We start from the raw sequence: 15,635 nt of genomic DNA, 5'->3' as shown, positions 1-15,635 counted from the left end.
CATGGCTAAAGTCACTGTAACAACTTACAAGTTTTTTTTTTTCTTGTAAGGTTTTTTTTTTTTCCTGCTTTGATTTTTCACTTAAAACCTGAAGTTCCATGTCTGGCTCACAACTTGGTCTCTGTGCTCCCTGATCCTCCTTTTCTGAAGCTGGCTTATCGAGAGATTAGCTACTGGAAGCCCAAGCTGACACATCCTGAGGAGACACGGTGGCTCAAGCTTTTGTCGCTTGCCCTTCCTCAGGGCTTCTGACAGTGAGTCCCATACTCTGAAGTTCTGGTAGAAGAATCCTTGTCCATCCCTGGAGCTGACCTTCACACCTGCTCCTCTAGACTCGAATACACCTCTCTCCCCGCATCACCTCCAGAGTTAATCCTAAGCATGAACTATGGCAGAAAGGGTTATTTTGTTCTGGAAGAAAGAATGGTCAATTCCAGGACATGGGTCTCCTGTGGTCCAGGGACACCAAAGAACAAAGAAGATCACTGGGAGCCTCAGAGAGGCATTGCCAGCTTGGGGTCATCTCCCTGCCAGTCCTGGACTATGCTATGGACAAGACCACTTTAGCCTCTCCCATCTCAGGCATCTCCTTCTGTGTCAAATTGGAGACAACTGGGAAAACTTGTCAGACTGACGGAGAGGGGTGTAAGGTGGAGGGCAGGATGTTCTGTCACCGTGGGAGGCCTGGGGGAAGCAGGTGATGGGAGGGTGGGTCTTCCCCAAAGCCTTGGAATTTCACACGCGGCCAGTGAGGTCTTCCCCTCATCAGGTGATCAGAGGTGTTAAATTGGAGTTTTCCTCAGAGGCTTTCTCTCCATCTGCTGACCTCTTCCTTTTCCGACCACCTGAAAAACGGGTTGTCAGCTCAATCTGCAGCTAGGGAAGACAGTCTCAGCAGGCCGAGGACTTGGGGACACAGCCCTGCTTTGGAACTCCTGCCGTGGTGCTGACATTAGCGACTGCACTTCCCCAGCAGAGGAGCCTCCCGAGAAACCACGATCCCAGGCAGTAGCCTATGGCAGAATTCATGGAAGGGACTGAGGTAGGCCCTGAAATGCCTTCTCTCCCTTCTCTGGAAGGCTCCTCCCAGCTCAAGTGACTGCCTGAAACCCCCAAAGAGTGCTAGTTTCCCAGTCTCTGACGTCCCTTGGGCTGGAGTTGGTGGGTAGAGCTGGGAGCCATTTCCAAGGGGTCTGGTTCAGAACGTCTCATCTGGGCCAGGTGATGATGTCTGTATAAATGTCCTCAAAGATGGAAGAGACCCCTGTGTGCAGCTCTGCAGTTTCCAGGACGCAACATTTTCATCCTGCTCTCTCTGCCATTGGTCTCTGTCTTTTCTCTCTTTTAAAGAACATTTACTGTGTGCAGGGGCATTTGCACATGTGTATGTGTGTACATTTGTGTGTGTGTGTGTTTGTGCGCATGCCATGGTGTGCATGTGGAGCTCAGGTGACTATTTGTGAGTCAGTTCTCCCCATTTCCATGTGGGTCCTGGGAAACACACCCAGGTCCAGCCTTGGCAGCAAGCACTCTTCCCCGGAGCCATCTCCCTCGCTCTCCTTCCTACGGAGTCTCCTGGCCAAAGGACTATACAGTGAATATTATGGGTTTATCAGGTTCTAAGGTCTCTGTCATGATTGTTTAATCATGATAAATCGGCCTGATGATCTAAAGGTCTCTACCTATGAAAAACAGGAGAAGGAAGGAGGGGGTCGTATTTTGACCTCAGGGCATGTCTGTGGACTCCTGTCACCAGATCACCAATGGAAAGGGACAGAGTCGAACAGCATCACAGGTGGGGCATTGGCTCAGGCCCCACTGTGGTTTTCTAGAGTTGTGTGTCTAAGGTTTGCAAGCCTTCCCTTGGGAGAGAGAGCCTAGCATGTACTCCCACGGCCCGGCAAGGAGCTTTGGTGGGGGAGAGAGGTACTCACTCAAGGTTCTTAGCAGCTTCTTGCCCATGGTTTCCTCACAGTCGCTGCTGCTGGGGCTGGCCTCGGGCTCCAGGTGGATGTTACAGCATTCGGTCTCTGCAGCAGAAAGGAGAGCAAACTCGGGTCTCCAACCTGAATGGCAGGACCAGGCAGGGAGATTCGGAGTGACCCTGTCTGTGAGTGATGGGATGGAAGGATAGGACCTCCTCTCAGGGAGTGACAGCGCCAAGCAGTGCGCGCACGCCCTGAAGGGTGCTGTCTATTAGTTAGCAAAAGGGACAGAGAGACAGCACTTAGAAATGATTCCCTCCTCAAATGCCATCTGGCAAGAGAGTGGGAGAACAGACTGTGTGCTCTGTACCAGACGAAAGAGACACCTGAGGCCACCGGATGTCACTTTCTTTTACCTGTAACACCAAGGGCTCAGCAACAACTGAGCACACACCCTTGGCTCCCTAGAGTCTCAGAGGGTCCAAGCTGGAAGGGTCCAAGCTGGGAGGCAGGGCGGTGTGTGGGAAGCTGACCTGCGCCTGCACTCCTGACGTGGAGTCCACTTCCAACATTGTCACCAGGCCTTGGCGAGCTGTTTCTTCTCTCATGGGTCCTCACGTGTCCCACTAAGAGGTGGGTGGGCTAGACGGTCTCCAAAGTCCATCCATCTCCATCCCTACTCCTTTGCTCCCTCTCTTAGCTACATGCTTTAGCGGAGCTACTGAATTTGGTGTGGGGGGAGGAAGAGGTCTCATGTTTTTCAGTCCAAACCCTGGACTGGTGACTGTATGTGCCCTCTTTCTGGGTTCGTTGCGTGTTGTCTCACTGATCTTACAGGCTCAGGAGCCTTTCCAGACCTTTGTTTTGGTGTGGAACGGGCAGGTCTGAAGCAGCAGTTGGTGGGTGGGTAAACGGTGCGGGCAGCACTGGGGGCTGTTCACCTTTGTGAGCAAAACTGGATCACGTTGCTGTTGGGACACAGGGAGCTTTGATCTGCTCCACTATCAAGGCAGAGGTGCGCTATGCTCAAATGAAAGGACCTGAGAACACAGGGAAAGTTCCAGAGACTTTGGCCTGCTCTGTGGCCCAGGGGATGGGAAGAGCCCTACCAATGAGGGTGAAGGCTGATGATGTCAAGAGTTTTTGTCTTTCTTTCCTTCTTTCCTTCTTTCTTTCTGACAGGGTTTCTGTGTAGCTCTGGCTGTCCTGGAACAGACTTTGTAGTTTGAGCCCAGGCTGGCCTCGAACTCAAGAGATCCGGCTGCCTCTGTCTCCTGAGTGCTTGGGATTAAAGGCGTGCGCCACCACCGCCTGGCACAAAGCTGCATTTTGATGCCAGAGTACAGCACGCTGTACTTATCTATAGAGTAGTTCTAATATTTATAGAGTGTGCCCTATATACACATCATCTCACTTATACTTGAAACTGCCTTATGACAAATAAAACTATGATTATATTTATTTATTTATTTTTTGTTTTTTGAGGCAGGGTTTCTCTGTAGCTATGAAGCCTGTCCTGGAACTAGCTCTTGTAGACCAGGCTGGCCTTGAACTTACTTTGCCTCCCAAGTGCTGGGCTAAAGGCGTGTGCCACCAGTGCCTGGCTATTATCTATATTTATTAACTTACTCAGGGAAGCTTACCTATTAAGATAAGGAAACTGAACCTTAGGTTGAGTAATTTGCTTACGATTGCACAGTCCCTAAACACCCAATGTGGGTGGTGCATGCTTGTAAATCTCAACACTTGGGAGGTGGAGGCGGTGTGTGTGTGTGTGTGTGTGTGTGCATACTTGTAATCTCAACACTTGGGAGGTAGAGGCAGGAGGCTCAGAAGCTCAAGGTTCCACCGGGGTTACCTTGTGGTTAAAAAACAAAAAACAAACAGACAAAAAAAAAAAAAAAAAAAAAACACCCAAAAATGTGAATTGAGAGGCTAGGGTATAAATCTAAGTAGAAAACAGCTCCTACCAATGCTCAAGTTTTCCTGGAAAGGTGAATTAGAAGGGCCTGATACACGGCAGGTACTTGGTAAATGCTGACAGCACCCCACCCTATCCCCCCTCCTCTGATATAGGAGCTAGGAGCCCAGGGCCCCCCAAGCCAGCTGGTTCTGAACCACACTTGTGTCCCAGAGCGGTGATCTCCCTTGTTCCTCTGGACCCAGCTCTGACCTGCTGTTGTGGGAACAGCTGCAGGGGACAGTGAGAGCTGGGGTGTCTTGTTCTCCTCAAAGTCGGCCATTTCTTCCTGGGGGAAGGCCATCTCCTCCATCCTCAGGTACACGACCTCCCCGGGGCTCCTCAGACCATCTGAGCGGCTGCCTAGGGAGGACAGTGAGTACGTCACCACTGTGCCTTGGAGGAGACCTGGGCTCCTTGAGGCACAAGATGGCTGCAGAGCAGAAATGGAGGCCGTAGGGAGGGTTGCTCATACCGCACAGCAGCGCAACCTGTCTGCCAGACTGACTCACACGGCAAGCTGGTCCTGTTGCCCAGGAGTGCGAGGACTGGGTCATCCTTTGGAGTCTGGGGTGTGCCTCGGGTCGTAGGGGCCTTGGTGGAGTCCCCATCAGTGAAAGCTTCCATGTCTGGGGACTGGGGCGAGCTGTCCATGTGGCAGGCCGTGAGTGCATTCTGGTACTGCTGTCGTGTGATCTGGAAGGAAGTGGACAGAGGCTCAGGAGAGTGATGTAGACACTCCATCACAAACAGCTCCACCAGGATTCTTTGGAATGCCTGGCCTGAGGCCTGAGGCCCGTGAAGCGGAGTCTGACCCAGCTGCATTAGCCCCACCCGAGGCTGACCCAGCTGTACTAGCCCCGAAGAAGGACAAAGAAGGGCCCTTTTCTTGCTGACCACCAACACCCACTATACAAATTTCTGGTTCTAGATTTTGTAGCATACTAGGATGAACCTGCCCGGACCTCTTCTGTGTTGCTGCAGCAAAATATCTGAGCCTTGTACTTTATACAGGAAAGAGGTTTGTTTGGCTCAAGATCTCGGTGGTTGGAAAATACAACCAGCATGGAGCTGGCGCTTGATGAGAGCCTCCCTGGCTGTATCACATGCTAGAGAAGCAGAAAGGGAAACGGTTGACAGTAGCAAGGGGCTAAACACATAGGCCAACCTTGTTTGACAACAACCCAGTTTCACAAAAGCCAATACAGTCCCAGAGGAATGATATTAATCCCCTTCAAGGAGGTGGACCCCCGTAACTCTCACATTCCTCTAGGTTCAACCTCTGGAAGATCCACTTCATAATACTGTTACACTGGGGACTTTGTTAACCTTTGGGGACACACTCAAACCATACCCAAACCAGGGGATGTGGGCCAGATAACTGTGATTCTCACATTTCAGTATCTGACCTGGAAGGTTAGTTACATCCAGGTTTCTGGGCCCAATTCAGAATGTTTCTAATTTACTAGCTCAGCATCCAAAACAGGATTTCCATTTCTAGCAAGTTCCACATAAGGCTAGTGATACTGTGCTTTGCAGGGAACGAACTGACCTGTGCCTCACATTAACTAGGTCTCAGTCAAAGCAATTTAAAGGACACAGCAGCACTGTGCTTGCAGCTGGCTTTGGTAGTTTGCAGGCGAAAACTACGCCTTGTGCTTTATAACATGGAAATGTGGGTGTCCATCCACTCACTGTCTGCCCAAAGCTTCAACAGAGTCAGTGCTCTTGCTGAGAACACCTCATGGCCCAGCCTCTGTCGTCCCTCACTCAGCTATCTGAAGTTATGCTCTGTTGTGGAATATTTGTTTAAGATGTGTTACATTTGTTTATACTGTGGAATATTAGTTTAATGATACAAAAATGTATTGCATTCTTTTATGTTGCATTTGTTTACCTCTGTAAAGCTGTGTTAATTTGCCTATCTAAAACACCTGATTGGTCTAATAAAGAGCTGAACTAGGCAGCGGGGAGAAAGTGGTGGGGCTGGTGGGCAGAGAGAACAAGTGGGAGGAGAAATCTAGGGAAAGGAGAAGAAGCAAAAGAGGAGAAGGAGAGGAGGATGCCAGAGGCCAGCCACCCAGCCACACAGCTAGTCACGGAGGAAGAAGGAAGAGAAGATATAATAGAATAAGGAAAGGTTAAAAAGCCCAGAGGCAAAATGTAGTTAAAGAGAAACGGGATAGTTTAAGATAGAAAAACTGGCAAGAAACAAGCCAAGTTAGGCCAGACATTCATAAGTAAGAGTAAGTCTCCATGTATTTATTTGGGAGCTGGGTGGTAGGCTCCCAAAGAGTGGAAAACAAAACAAAACAAAACAAAACAAAAAACCACTACAACGTTACATGTAGAAAATTTCCTACAGGACACTTGATAAACCCAAGAGAGCAGTTGACCCTCCAGCAGCTGTGTTCCGTAGTGATACTTCATTTGTATTTTAATAAGTAAAGCTTGCCTGAAGTTCAGAGAGTAAAGCAGTCGCACTGATCAGCCTTAGAGACCAGGCGATGGAGACACGCACCTTTAGTCCCTGTAATCACACTAGTTCGCCAAAAAAGCTGGGCAATAGTGGTGCACACCTTTAATCCCAGCTCCAGAGAGGAATATAAGATGGGAGGAGACAGCTCTCAGACACAGCCTCACTCTGAGATTCCTGGAGGCAGGATCGCTATTTTGGACTGATGTAGAGGTATGGGCCAGTGGCTGGCTGTTCTGCTTTTCTGACCTTCAGGTTGAACTTTATTTATTAAAATACAAATGAAATATCACTACATTGTTCTTTATAGAATTACTTGTATTTTATTTATTCTTAATTAAACTTTAATTTATGTGGGGCGTGTGTGCCTATTGAGGTCAGGCAAGGGTACAAATCTCCTGGAGCTGCAGTTATAGGCTGTTGTGAGCTGCTCCACAAAGGTGCCAGAAGCCAGGTTCACTGAAAGAGCAGCAAGCACTCTCAACTGTCGAGCCATCGTTCCAGCCCCCGGCTGTGTTCCTCAGAATATTAATTTAGACTTGTCTTCTAGTTTAATCAAATAAGGCAAAGGCATCCTTTACCCAGAAAGTATAACAGGAAACTCACGGCCTGCTGCTCAGCACCCATGACTCAAGCCTTGGTTTTGCCACTTTTGAGCTGGGTAACACTAGCCAGATCACTAGCCCCTCTGAGTTTGTAGAACATGCCTGGAGAACGGAGATAATATGAGCTCATGCATTATGCAACTATTCCATGTGACTATTTATCACACACCCACCTACATCTCTCAGTCTGACTTTGTACACGGCACACATTTCAAAGACAGGTGTCATAGTCACCATCTCCCTCCTTCTAAACTCTCCACAGCACGCCATGGAGTGGGGGAGGAGGAGGGGCGGTGGCCCTCTGTCCCCAGAGTCTGTGTGACTGGTGAGAGACACGTCTAGAAGCTTGGTAAAGCCTTCAGTAAGAAGACTCAGCCAAAGAGGACAGCAGCCGGAGGCAGATGCCAGGGAGGCCGTGAAAGGATAAGGAAAATGGACGGGAAAAGCGACAGTGATCGCGGAAAAGCAGGAGAAAGGAGATAGTGCTGGGTTTGACTTTGGACTGGATCTGCTGGCTCAGGACTCCCATCTGCCAGGTGGATGGTTGTGTCCCCCAAGGTAGATGCCTTTTGGGAGTGAAACTGCTATAAAATGCTCTGTCTCCCTTTAATACTTTTTCATACGTGGGAGGCTTCTGCCCTGTTGTGTCTGTGCTGAGCTACGCTTCAGACACCACTGTAGGGGGAAAGAAAGACATAGGAATTAATGACCACTTGATAACAACTCTAAGGGAGGGAGGCCCTCTGTGAGATACCGAGTTCCCTGTCATTGGAAGCAGTCACCGTGTTAAACCCCCACTTGTTGGTCCTGTTGTCCCAGCTAGTGTTATGTCAACTTAACACAAGCTAGACTCATTGGAAAGGAGAGAGCCTACCTTGAGAAAAAGCCTCCCTAAGGTTGTGCTGTGGGCAAGCCTGTAGGGCATTTCCTTAATTAGTGATGGATGGTGGAGGGCCCAGTCAATTATGGGCTGGGGCCACCTCTGGGCTGGTGGTGGTTCAGGGTTCTTTCTATAAGAAAGCAGGTTGACCAAGCCATGGGAGGCAAGGCGGCAGTAAGCTGCACCCCTCCAGGGCCTCGGCATCAGCTCCTGCCTCCAGGTCCCTGCCCTGCTTCAGGTCCTGTCCTGACTTCCTCTGGTGATGAACAGTGCTGTGAAGTGTGAGCCAAATGACCCCTTTCCTCCCTAAGTTGCTTTGGTCATGGTGCTTCATCACAGCAATAGAACCCTAACTAAGAAGCCTGCTGGAAAGAAGATTCAGACAGCTACAGCCAGGACTGGACATTAGGAGAAGCACAGTGGTGTGTGTTGGAGGGAGTGCTTGGCCCTGGATGCTGGGTAAAGGGTAGAGTTTGGGGGAGGGTCTGCATGCCAGTGGGTGGCTGTTAAAGGGGACGGTGCCATTGACTGGTTACCTCTTTGTTCTTACAGCCTTGCTTTCACACTGTTTTAAGAAAAGAATTAAACTTTAAACTACCCTTGTGCTAATGCATCACTTAAAAAACAAAACAAAAACCTGTCTCCATAAGGGACTATAGAGAAGGCTTAGCAGTTAGGAGCACTTGTTCTTGCAGAGGACCTGGGTTTGAGTCTCAGGCATACACAGACATACATGTGAACAAAATACTCATACACATAGAATAAAATGAATAAATCTAAATAAGTTAGAAAAGAAAAACATAAACTCTGTTTTGAAGAATGGACTCAGGTTCAAATATCTCTTTTCGTCCTTTCTTTCCCTTTAGGCAAGTTTTGTTATTAGTGCTAGGGGGTGGATCCGGGGCCTAGGACATGCCAGACAAACAGGGCGCAGCTGAGTTACACTCCTGGCCCTGACAACTTTTCAATTTAGCATGTTATTGTTAAATAGAAATATTGTTTAGGAGTTAAAATGAGAAACAGGTCAACCAGAGCTACATGTGACACCCTGTCTCCAAAAAACAAACAAGAGAGAAACAGGTGAACTAATTCTATCAATGTGGCCTTGACAGTCAAGAGTTCTCATTGCTACCAGCCCAGAACTGGGGCAGCCAGATCCTTTCCCAGCTTGCTTCACTGCAGCGTCCCATAGCCTTTGTGAGCATGCCCCACATGACACTGCGTTAAGCTGGCTCTGGTTCCATCCCAGTTTTTAAAGGTCCAGACATTCTCCAGATAATATAGTGCTTTAAAAAAGTCACGTAGTTTAGTACCTGTACGGGTCATTGTTATTGCCACATAGTTTAGTGCCTACACTGATCATTGCTATTTAACTTATTTTTTCTCCTCTTATCTATTTGCACGGTTGTTTTATATAAAACAATTTACATATTTATATTTTGAATTTTTTTTAGTTTAAAATTTTTTTATGTGTCCGGGTGCTTTGTATTTATATTTATATTTGTGTGCAGCATGTATATGTCTGGGGTCCATGGAGGCCAGAACAGGGTGTCGGATCCCCTGGAACTGGAGTTACAGATGGTTGTGAGCTGTCATGTGGGTGCTGGGAATTGAACCCAGGTCCTCTGGGAGAGCAGTCAGTGCTCTTAACCACTGTGCCATCTCTTCAGCCCCCATAGTTGTATCTTATATTCAAATATATTTAGCACACTGCACAGTAGCCAAAGAACATTGTTAATACTCAGGAAATTCACACTGATTGGCTGATGAAGTTAAGCAAGCTAATTTTCAAAAGACAATGTTTTCTTGTCTCTCATTCCCTGCTGCAATGTAGCCATGTGATCTTAGCAGTAACTTGAGTTTAGATTGTCTTTTCATACTTTGGCCAGTCAATAATTTAAGCAGCTCCTAAATTATTATCTTGAGACTAACAAAAGGTAAGGTTTCCCTTTTGGGAATCTTGACTTAGCAGCCAAGGCACCCAGAAGAGAACCTTTAGGCTCTGGATGTCTCATCATTTTTTGAACTTGTGATTTATTAGCCTTCAAAACACGATCCTGCAATTTAGGGATCTTACCACTAGATGGTGATGGTGATCAAAGTCATACAATCCATACTGTAAGAGACCTGTCAAACATAACTTAACAATGATGCCTATAGGACAGACAGGCAGAAAGACAGACAGACAGAAAGACAGACAGAAAGACAGACAGAGACAGACAGAAAGACAGACAGAAAGACAGACAGAAAGACACACACACACACTCACACACACACTCTCATACACACACACACACACACACACGCGCGCACGCACGCACACACACACACATACAATAAACAAAACATAAAAACCCAAAACAAAACAAAGCCACCAACCAAAAAAAAAAAGACAAAATTCACAAGGATTGGTGGCTTCATAATGTAATGTATTAATGTCTACAAGTCATGGCTTTGTTTAAAAATCTTTCCAAGAAAACCATAAGATGTGCCTTTCTATCTCATTTTAAACTTGTCTTGAAATCATACTTTTCTTGAACTTATAATTTGGGAACTTGAGTTTATTGGACAAAGACTGAGGACCATCTGGGGTTTGGGCCCCATGAAAGCACTTCCCCGTATGGTATTCCCTTTAGGTCCACAGGTACAATATGGCTCAGAGCACTTGCCTGGGATGTCTGAGGCCCATGTTCAACATTTAGTACTACAAAATCAAGTAAGAAAGCACAGAGACTCTCCTGGTTAAAGAGGTGGGAGCTGGGAGAGGAAGTTGGGGGAAGTTGCCTCAGCAAGGCCCCGAGCATCTTCTGAATGGGAGAAGGTGATTTTTTGCTTACATTTTAAGAACAATCTTACAGCACACAGCAAACAAGAAAACCAAACTCTAACACAATTGTCTTGAATTTGAAAAGTGCCCCTCGGTAGAACTAAATGTTTACTGAAGCCATGTGTTTAAAAAGAGTTTGACTAATGCTTCAATTAGACATCCTCAATTTTAAAATGTTTAGGTGCAAAAAAAAAAAAAAAAAAAAAAAACTGTGTTTGGTATTTCCTGGTAGCTTGAACCAAAACACGATCCTCTGATGTGACAAAAAGAACATATATTTCTCAGTTCTCCTGAGAATTGGCCTTGGCTTTGGGGCTCCATTCCCTCTTCTCAGGTTGAAAAAGCTTTCCTTGCTATTTGTGGAAAGTCCCGTTTTCTTAGGTCTAGGAATGGGGACGAGTTTTAGGAAAACCTTCACAAATTTCCTCCGTCCGAGGTCCTGTTCTCAGTACGTTCCTCTGAGGAGCTGCCACACCCATGACTGTCTGATTGTTCTAAGTGATCTTGTCAGGACAAAGACCCTCGGCTCCCCATAGCTCCTTATTTAAACCCGATGGATAAATAATCTTACTCACTTTTCACTCCAAAGCAGCAAACCAAACTGTACACTGACTTTTTGAACTTCGGCCATAAACGGTGCCGTATGATGCCCAAAAGCTATACACTAAAACCTAATCCCCCAGGAGAAGGCATTCAGCGGGAGGGCTTTGGGAGGGTATTGGGTCTTAAGGGTGGTGGGCGCTGTGACTTCTCTTCTAAAGGGCTTGCCTCTTTTCTCTGGTCTCTAACACCCGAGGACACAAAGGCTGTGAGGAAGTGGGCCCTCCACACATACTGGCTCTACAGGGCCCAGACCTTGGACTTGCCAGCCTAAAGTGTGTAAGCTGTACATACTATGGTGATTTGTGACGGTGGCCTGAATTGACTTCCTGAGTTGAACAGGAAAACCCAAGTTGGGCAGGGGGTGGGGGAGGTATGGGGGGAGAACTCCTTTCCTTTTCCCCATCTAAACGTTTTAAAATTGAGACAGGTGGCCAATTAAACGCTCTTTAAACCCGTGGCTTTAGAAAACTATTAATCCTACTTAATAATTTTTTTTTCACAATTGCTGGGGAAATGTGCTAAAAATAGAATCCAAATTCCATATGCTGCCCCAGAGGGCCCAGGGGTTTTGCTTCTGATGCTCCATTCCCACCTCACACCAGCGTCTGCCTCTGCTCTTCACAGGCTGTTGCCCAGATCCCTGACCCCCTAACCCCCCCCCAGCACTGTGGTTTCTATTCTGAGCATTCCCCCTCCTTTCTTCATCAGCCCTCAGCAAGCGTCCTTCCCTCAGCCCACTCTGAGGGCCACGTCAGAAGTAGCCGACTTGTCCCTCCCTGTCTCTCTTTATGCCATGGTTCTGCCACCACCACTTGAGCTTACCTGGTTTATGACACACTAACCTGTCTCCTTCACCCCGGCTTTGGACACATAAACTCTAGAAAGGCAGCTGTCGCAGTAGCTCATCAATGCTAACCACAAGCAACAAACGGCATCCTGAAATTATGAGGCTGATACCCCAAGAGCGGAGCTAGCACATTGGTCCCCCTTGCCACCCTCCTCCACCTCTGAGGAAGGTCTGCATTAGCACAGAGAGGTCTCTCAGGCTGGAAGCCACAGGGAGTGAGGTGAGCCTCTCTGCTCTCGGGCCTGGCAGCTGTCCAGTCACACCTGCGAGTGTGTGCTCAGCTGGGCCGTGATTGCTTCTGCCTGGGCGAACTTTTCACAATTCTCCCTGATCCCAGTGACTCCAGGGCTTGGGCTCCAGGAGCAGACAGAAGTGTCAGCTCCCAAGTGTGACTCAAGCCTCAAAGTCGTGTGTACAATGGGAATGGCAAGTAGAACCTACCTCAGGGGGTGGTGGTGGTTGAATGGGTGAGTCAGGCAAGAGTCAGTGAAGACGCTCGCAGAGCGCTCGGCACCCAGCCATCCTTACGCTGCCCTGTCTTAGCGAGGGTTTCTATTGCTGTGGAGAGACACTACCTGCCGGAGCAGCTTTTATAAAGGAAAGGTTTTAATTGGGGTTGCTTCAGTTTCCGGGGTTCAGTCCATTATCGCCATGGAGGGAAGAAACGCGGCGGCATGCAGTCAGACATGCTGCCGAAGAAGGAGCTGCAAGGTCTGCACTTGATCCACAGGCAGCAGAAGTGAATGCCACACAGGCCTAGCTTGAGCATCTGCGACCTCAAAGCCATCCCCACAGTGACACACTTCCTCCAACAAGGCCACACCTCTTAATAGTGCCACTCCCTATGCGCCAAGCATTCAAACACATGAGTCTATGGGGCCCTTCCTATTCCAACCACCACACGGCCTACCTGGCAAGTTCTGCCCCTCTGCTGGTAACGTCCAGTGGTTTCTTCTTTTCACAGCTATGTCTACTGGCTATCACTAACGTATCTGCAGAGTCCTGGCACGAAACACGAGCCAGCACACCCCAGAAGTAATCAGTGTTTTGGGCAGGAGGACATGACCTTCTCCCACTGTGGGGTTTCAGTGGCTGGCAGTTACCAACTGTACTCGCTGGGTGTTTCATTGGACTGGGATAAGTGGGGCTCCAGCTAAGGTGTCTGCACCATGTTTGTAATGGTTTGCTGGATGTTAGAAGAGAAGAGAGAAGAAAAGAAAAGAAAGAAAAAGAAAAAGGAAAGAAAAGATTCAGTAGAGCAAGAGAAAGGAAGGAAATTTAGAGGGCTCCTGGGTACTACAACCCTAAGGATAGAGCTGAAGAGACACCAGGCTTTTTTCCTTAAGTGCCTGGTTCTTCAGTGACCCATTTTCATATTATGGCTTAGAAATACTATCATATAAGTTAATATACTGTTGTAGAAAATCATCACAGTTTTTCTGTACTCTTGATTTATTTATCCCTTGCTAACTGACCTTGAAAGAAATGAATAGAATCTCTCTGGTGCTAATGGCAGGGGTCCAACAGAGACAGTTCTGCCTAGAAATGGGTCTCAGGCAAGCTCCTCTTCCTTTAATTTGTGCCTTAGTGTCTCCACATGAAATAAAGGATCAGGAGTCTTAACTGTGTCAAATGATCATCATCATCATCAACAACAACAACAAACAGTAACGATCACGCTTACTAAAAGCAGGTACAGCCAGGGAGGAAGTGCCACGCATCATGACACCGGGGCGGGAGAATGGGATGCCTTCCCGCAGCCAGCTGCCCTCCTGGAGGAGTTACCTTCACAAACTGCACATCGCTGAGGATGTGCACCGAGTAGTCAGGTGTGTAGAGGTTGTTGCTGCTGCTGTACAGCTGCGTGTTGCTCCCGCCAAAGTCACTGCGCTCTCGGTTCGGAGACTCGGAGCGATTCAAGCCGCTGCAGCGAGAAGGGGACCGGTTTACTGCAGATGGTGAGGAAGAGGGGGGGCGGGCGAGAGAAGAGACAAGGAGAGGAAGGATGAGAGGAAGGAGGAAGAGAGAAAGAGGTGCTGTTTACAGAGGTCCCACGGCACTACCAGGCGGTGGTGGCATTGCGAGGACAGGAACCCACACCCCACTAGAGCCCAGGAAAGGAGTGGCTTCTTGGTATTGCCTCCTGGGAGTCACAACCTGACCCAGGGAGGAAGCCAAAGTGCTTGTTTTCCCTAGATAGTGGGCGGAGGCGGGACTCTGTCTCTGCTCAACTTCAAGTTAGGTGCAGGATGACCCCCAAATACACAAGGATAGTGATATGTACATGGTGCACAGTAGAGAGCCCTCTACTGGGGCAAGGCACTGTACACAGTGCGACACCAAACTCTTTTAGAAAGACCAGGGTCTTCTGTTTGTCGTAAGAATCACCTGTCACCACCATGGCCACATTTTAACGGCGTTAACTCAGGTCTGCCTCAACAGTGGCAGGCCCAGGACCAAGAGTGTAAAGAGAGGTCCACAAGCTATAAGGGTAAATGCTTACAAGTTGTATAACATGTTAACACGCAGTTACATTGTTTTGCCCTTGCCGTGTTGCTGTTTATAACAACCCCTAAGGCAAGGTCCAACTCCTTGAGTTTTGTGGCAGGAACAGGGCTGTGTGGGGGTGAGCCAGGCTCTGGTCTTAGGACTTCTAGACTCAGTGTTTTTCAGGGATGGTTGGTTGTGCAGCTCTAGGACTCTGCATCTTTGAGATGTGTAGCAGGACCTAACTCTCTTTCATGAATGTCTTGCCTCATACACAGACGTAGCACTGGGGAGAGCCACAGTGGTCCTTGAAAATGTGGGTCATGGAAAGGCTCATTCTGGCATAAATGGAGCCTGGAATAATCCACAGACTTTCTGCCAAAGACACAAATGTCTCCATAGGTTCTTTGAGTTCAGTAAAGACTATGCCATTTGGTTTTAAATGGACAGTGAGCTACCTCCCCTAGGACCAATAGGGATGAGGAAGCTAAAGGTGACCATAAGCATTGTCTCGACCATGGGACAACCCTACTGAGAGAATACAAAGCCCTTCTCATCCCTCTGTTTCCCTAGTGATGCCACTCTGCACATCTTCCCCAGAGCCCAAAGAGGCTGTAGGCTTCTCAGGACTCAGATGTACTTCAGAGAGCTCAAGTGAAGACTCAAAATTTTCGAAAAATTTTTTCTCGGAGCAAAACTTAGCGATTTAATTCTGCCCCCTGAGATGATGCTAGTGTCAATTAGGATGTCTGATCAGCACCTACTGGAATGAGTCACAGAGCTAGATGATTTGTCTATTTGCCAAGTCATTACAGCTTGCAGATATATTAAAATAAACATAGGTTGGATCATTTTCGTATGACTATAGAACTTTTATCTCAGTTGCAAATGCCATTTACTTGTGATTTGCCATTTGATTCCCCAAGAAACTTGGGAATCAGCCTTGACTCCCTTGTTCCCTAAGGACCATGTTGAGACCTGCCATTGGCCTCTAACTAAAACAGTCCTCTCCTCTCTCTCCCTCC

At 47.9% G+C, this 15,635-nt stretch overlaps 1 protein-coding gene across 4 annotated transcripts in view; it reads right to left on the bottom strand.

Annotated features, from left to right (window-relative positions):
• The window catches only part of Cnnm1 (cyclin and CBS domain divalent metal cation transport mediator 1), a 58,405-nt gene continuing 42,770 nt past the window's right edge, over positions 1-15,635 (bottom strand). For 2 of the 4 annotated variants that reach the window (XM_038341179.2, XM_038341181.2), the window contains 5 exons: positions 13,909-14,072; positions 4,398-4,581; positions 4,093-4,248; positions 1,935-2,030; positions 1-845 (listed from right to left, as the gene is read on the bottom strand). In XM_038341179.2, coding sequence (XP_038197107.1) covers positions 766-845; positions 1,935-2,030; positions 4,093-4,248; positions 4,398-4,581; positions 13,909-14,072 — 680 coding nt within the window. In that variant the 3' untranslated portion in view covers positions 1-765. Of the gene's footprint in view, positions 846-1,934; positions 2,031-4,092; positions 4,249-4,389; positions 4,582-13,908; positions 14,073-15,635 lie in introns of all 4 variants that reach the window. The other 2 variants (XM_038341191.2, XM_038341199.2) reach the window with 1 other exon arrangement.

This window comes from Arvicola amphibius, chromosome 1 (assembly GCF_903992535.2).
Source record: "Arvicola amphibius chromosome 1, mArvAmp1.2, whole genome shotgun sequence".
Taxonomy (NCBI): Eukaryota; Metazoa; Chordata; class Mammalia; order Rodentia; family Cricetidae; genus Arvicola; species Arvicola amphibius.
The sequence above is the reverse complement of the archived record's forward strand: the minus strand, read 5'-3'. Positions and strand labels throughout refer to the sequence as shown.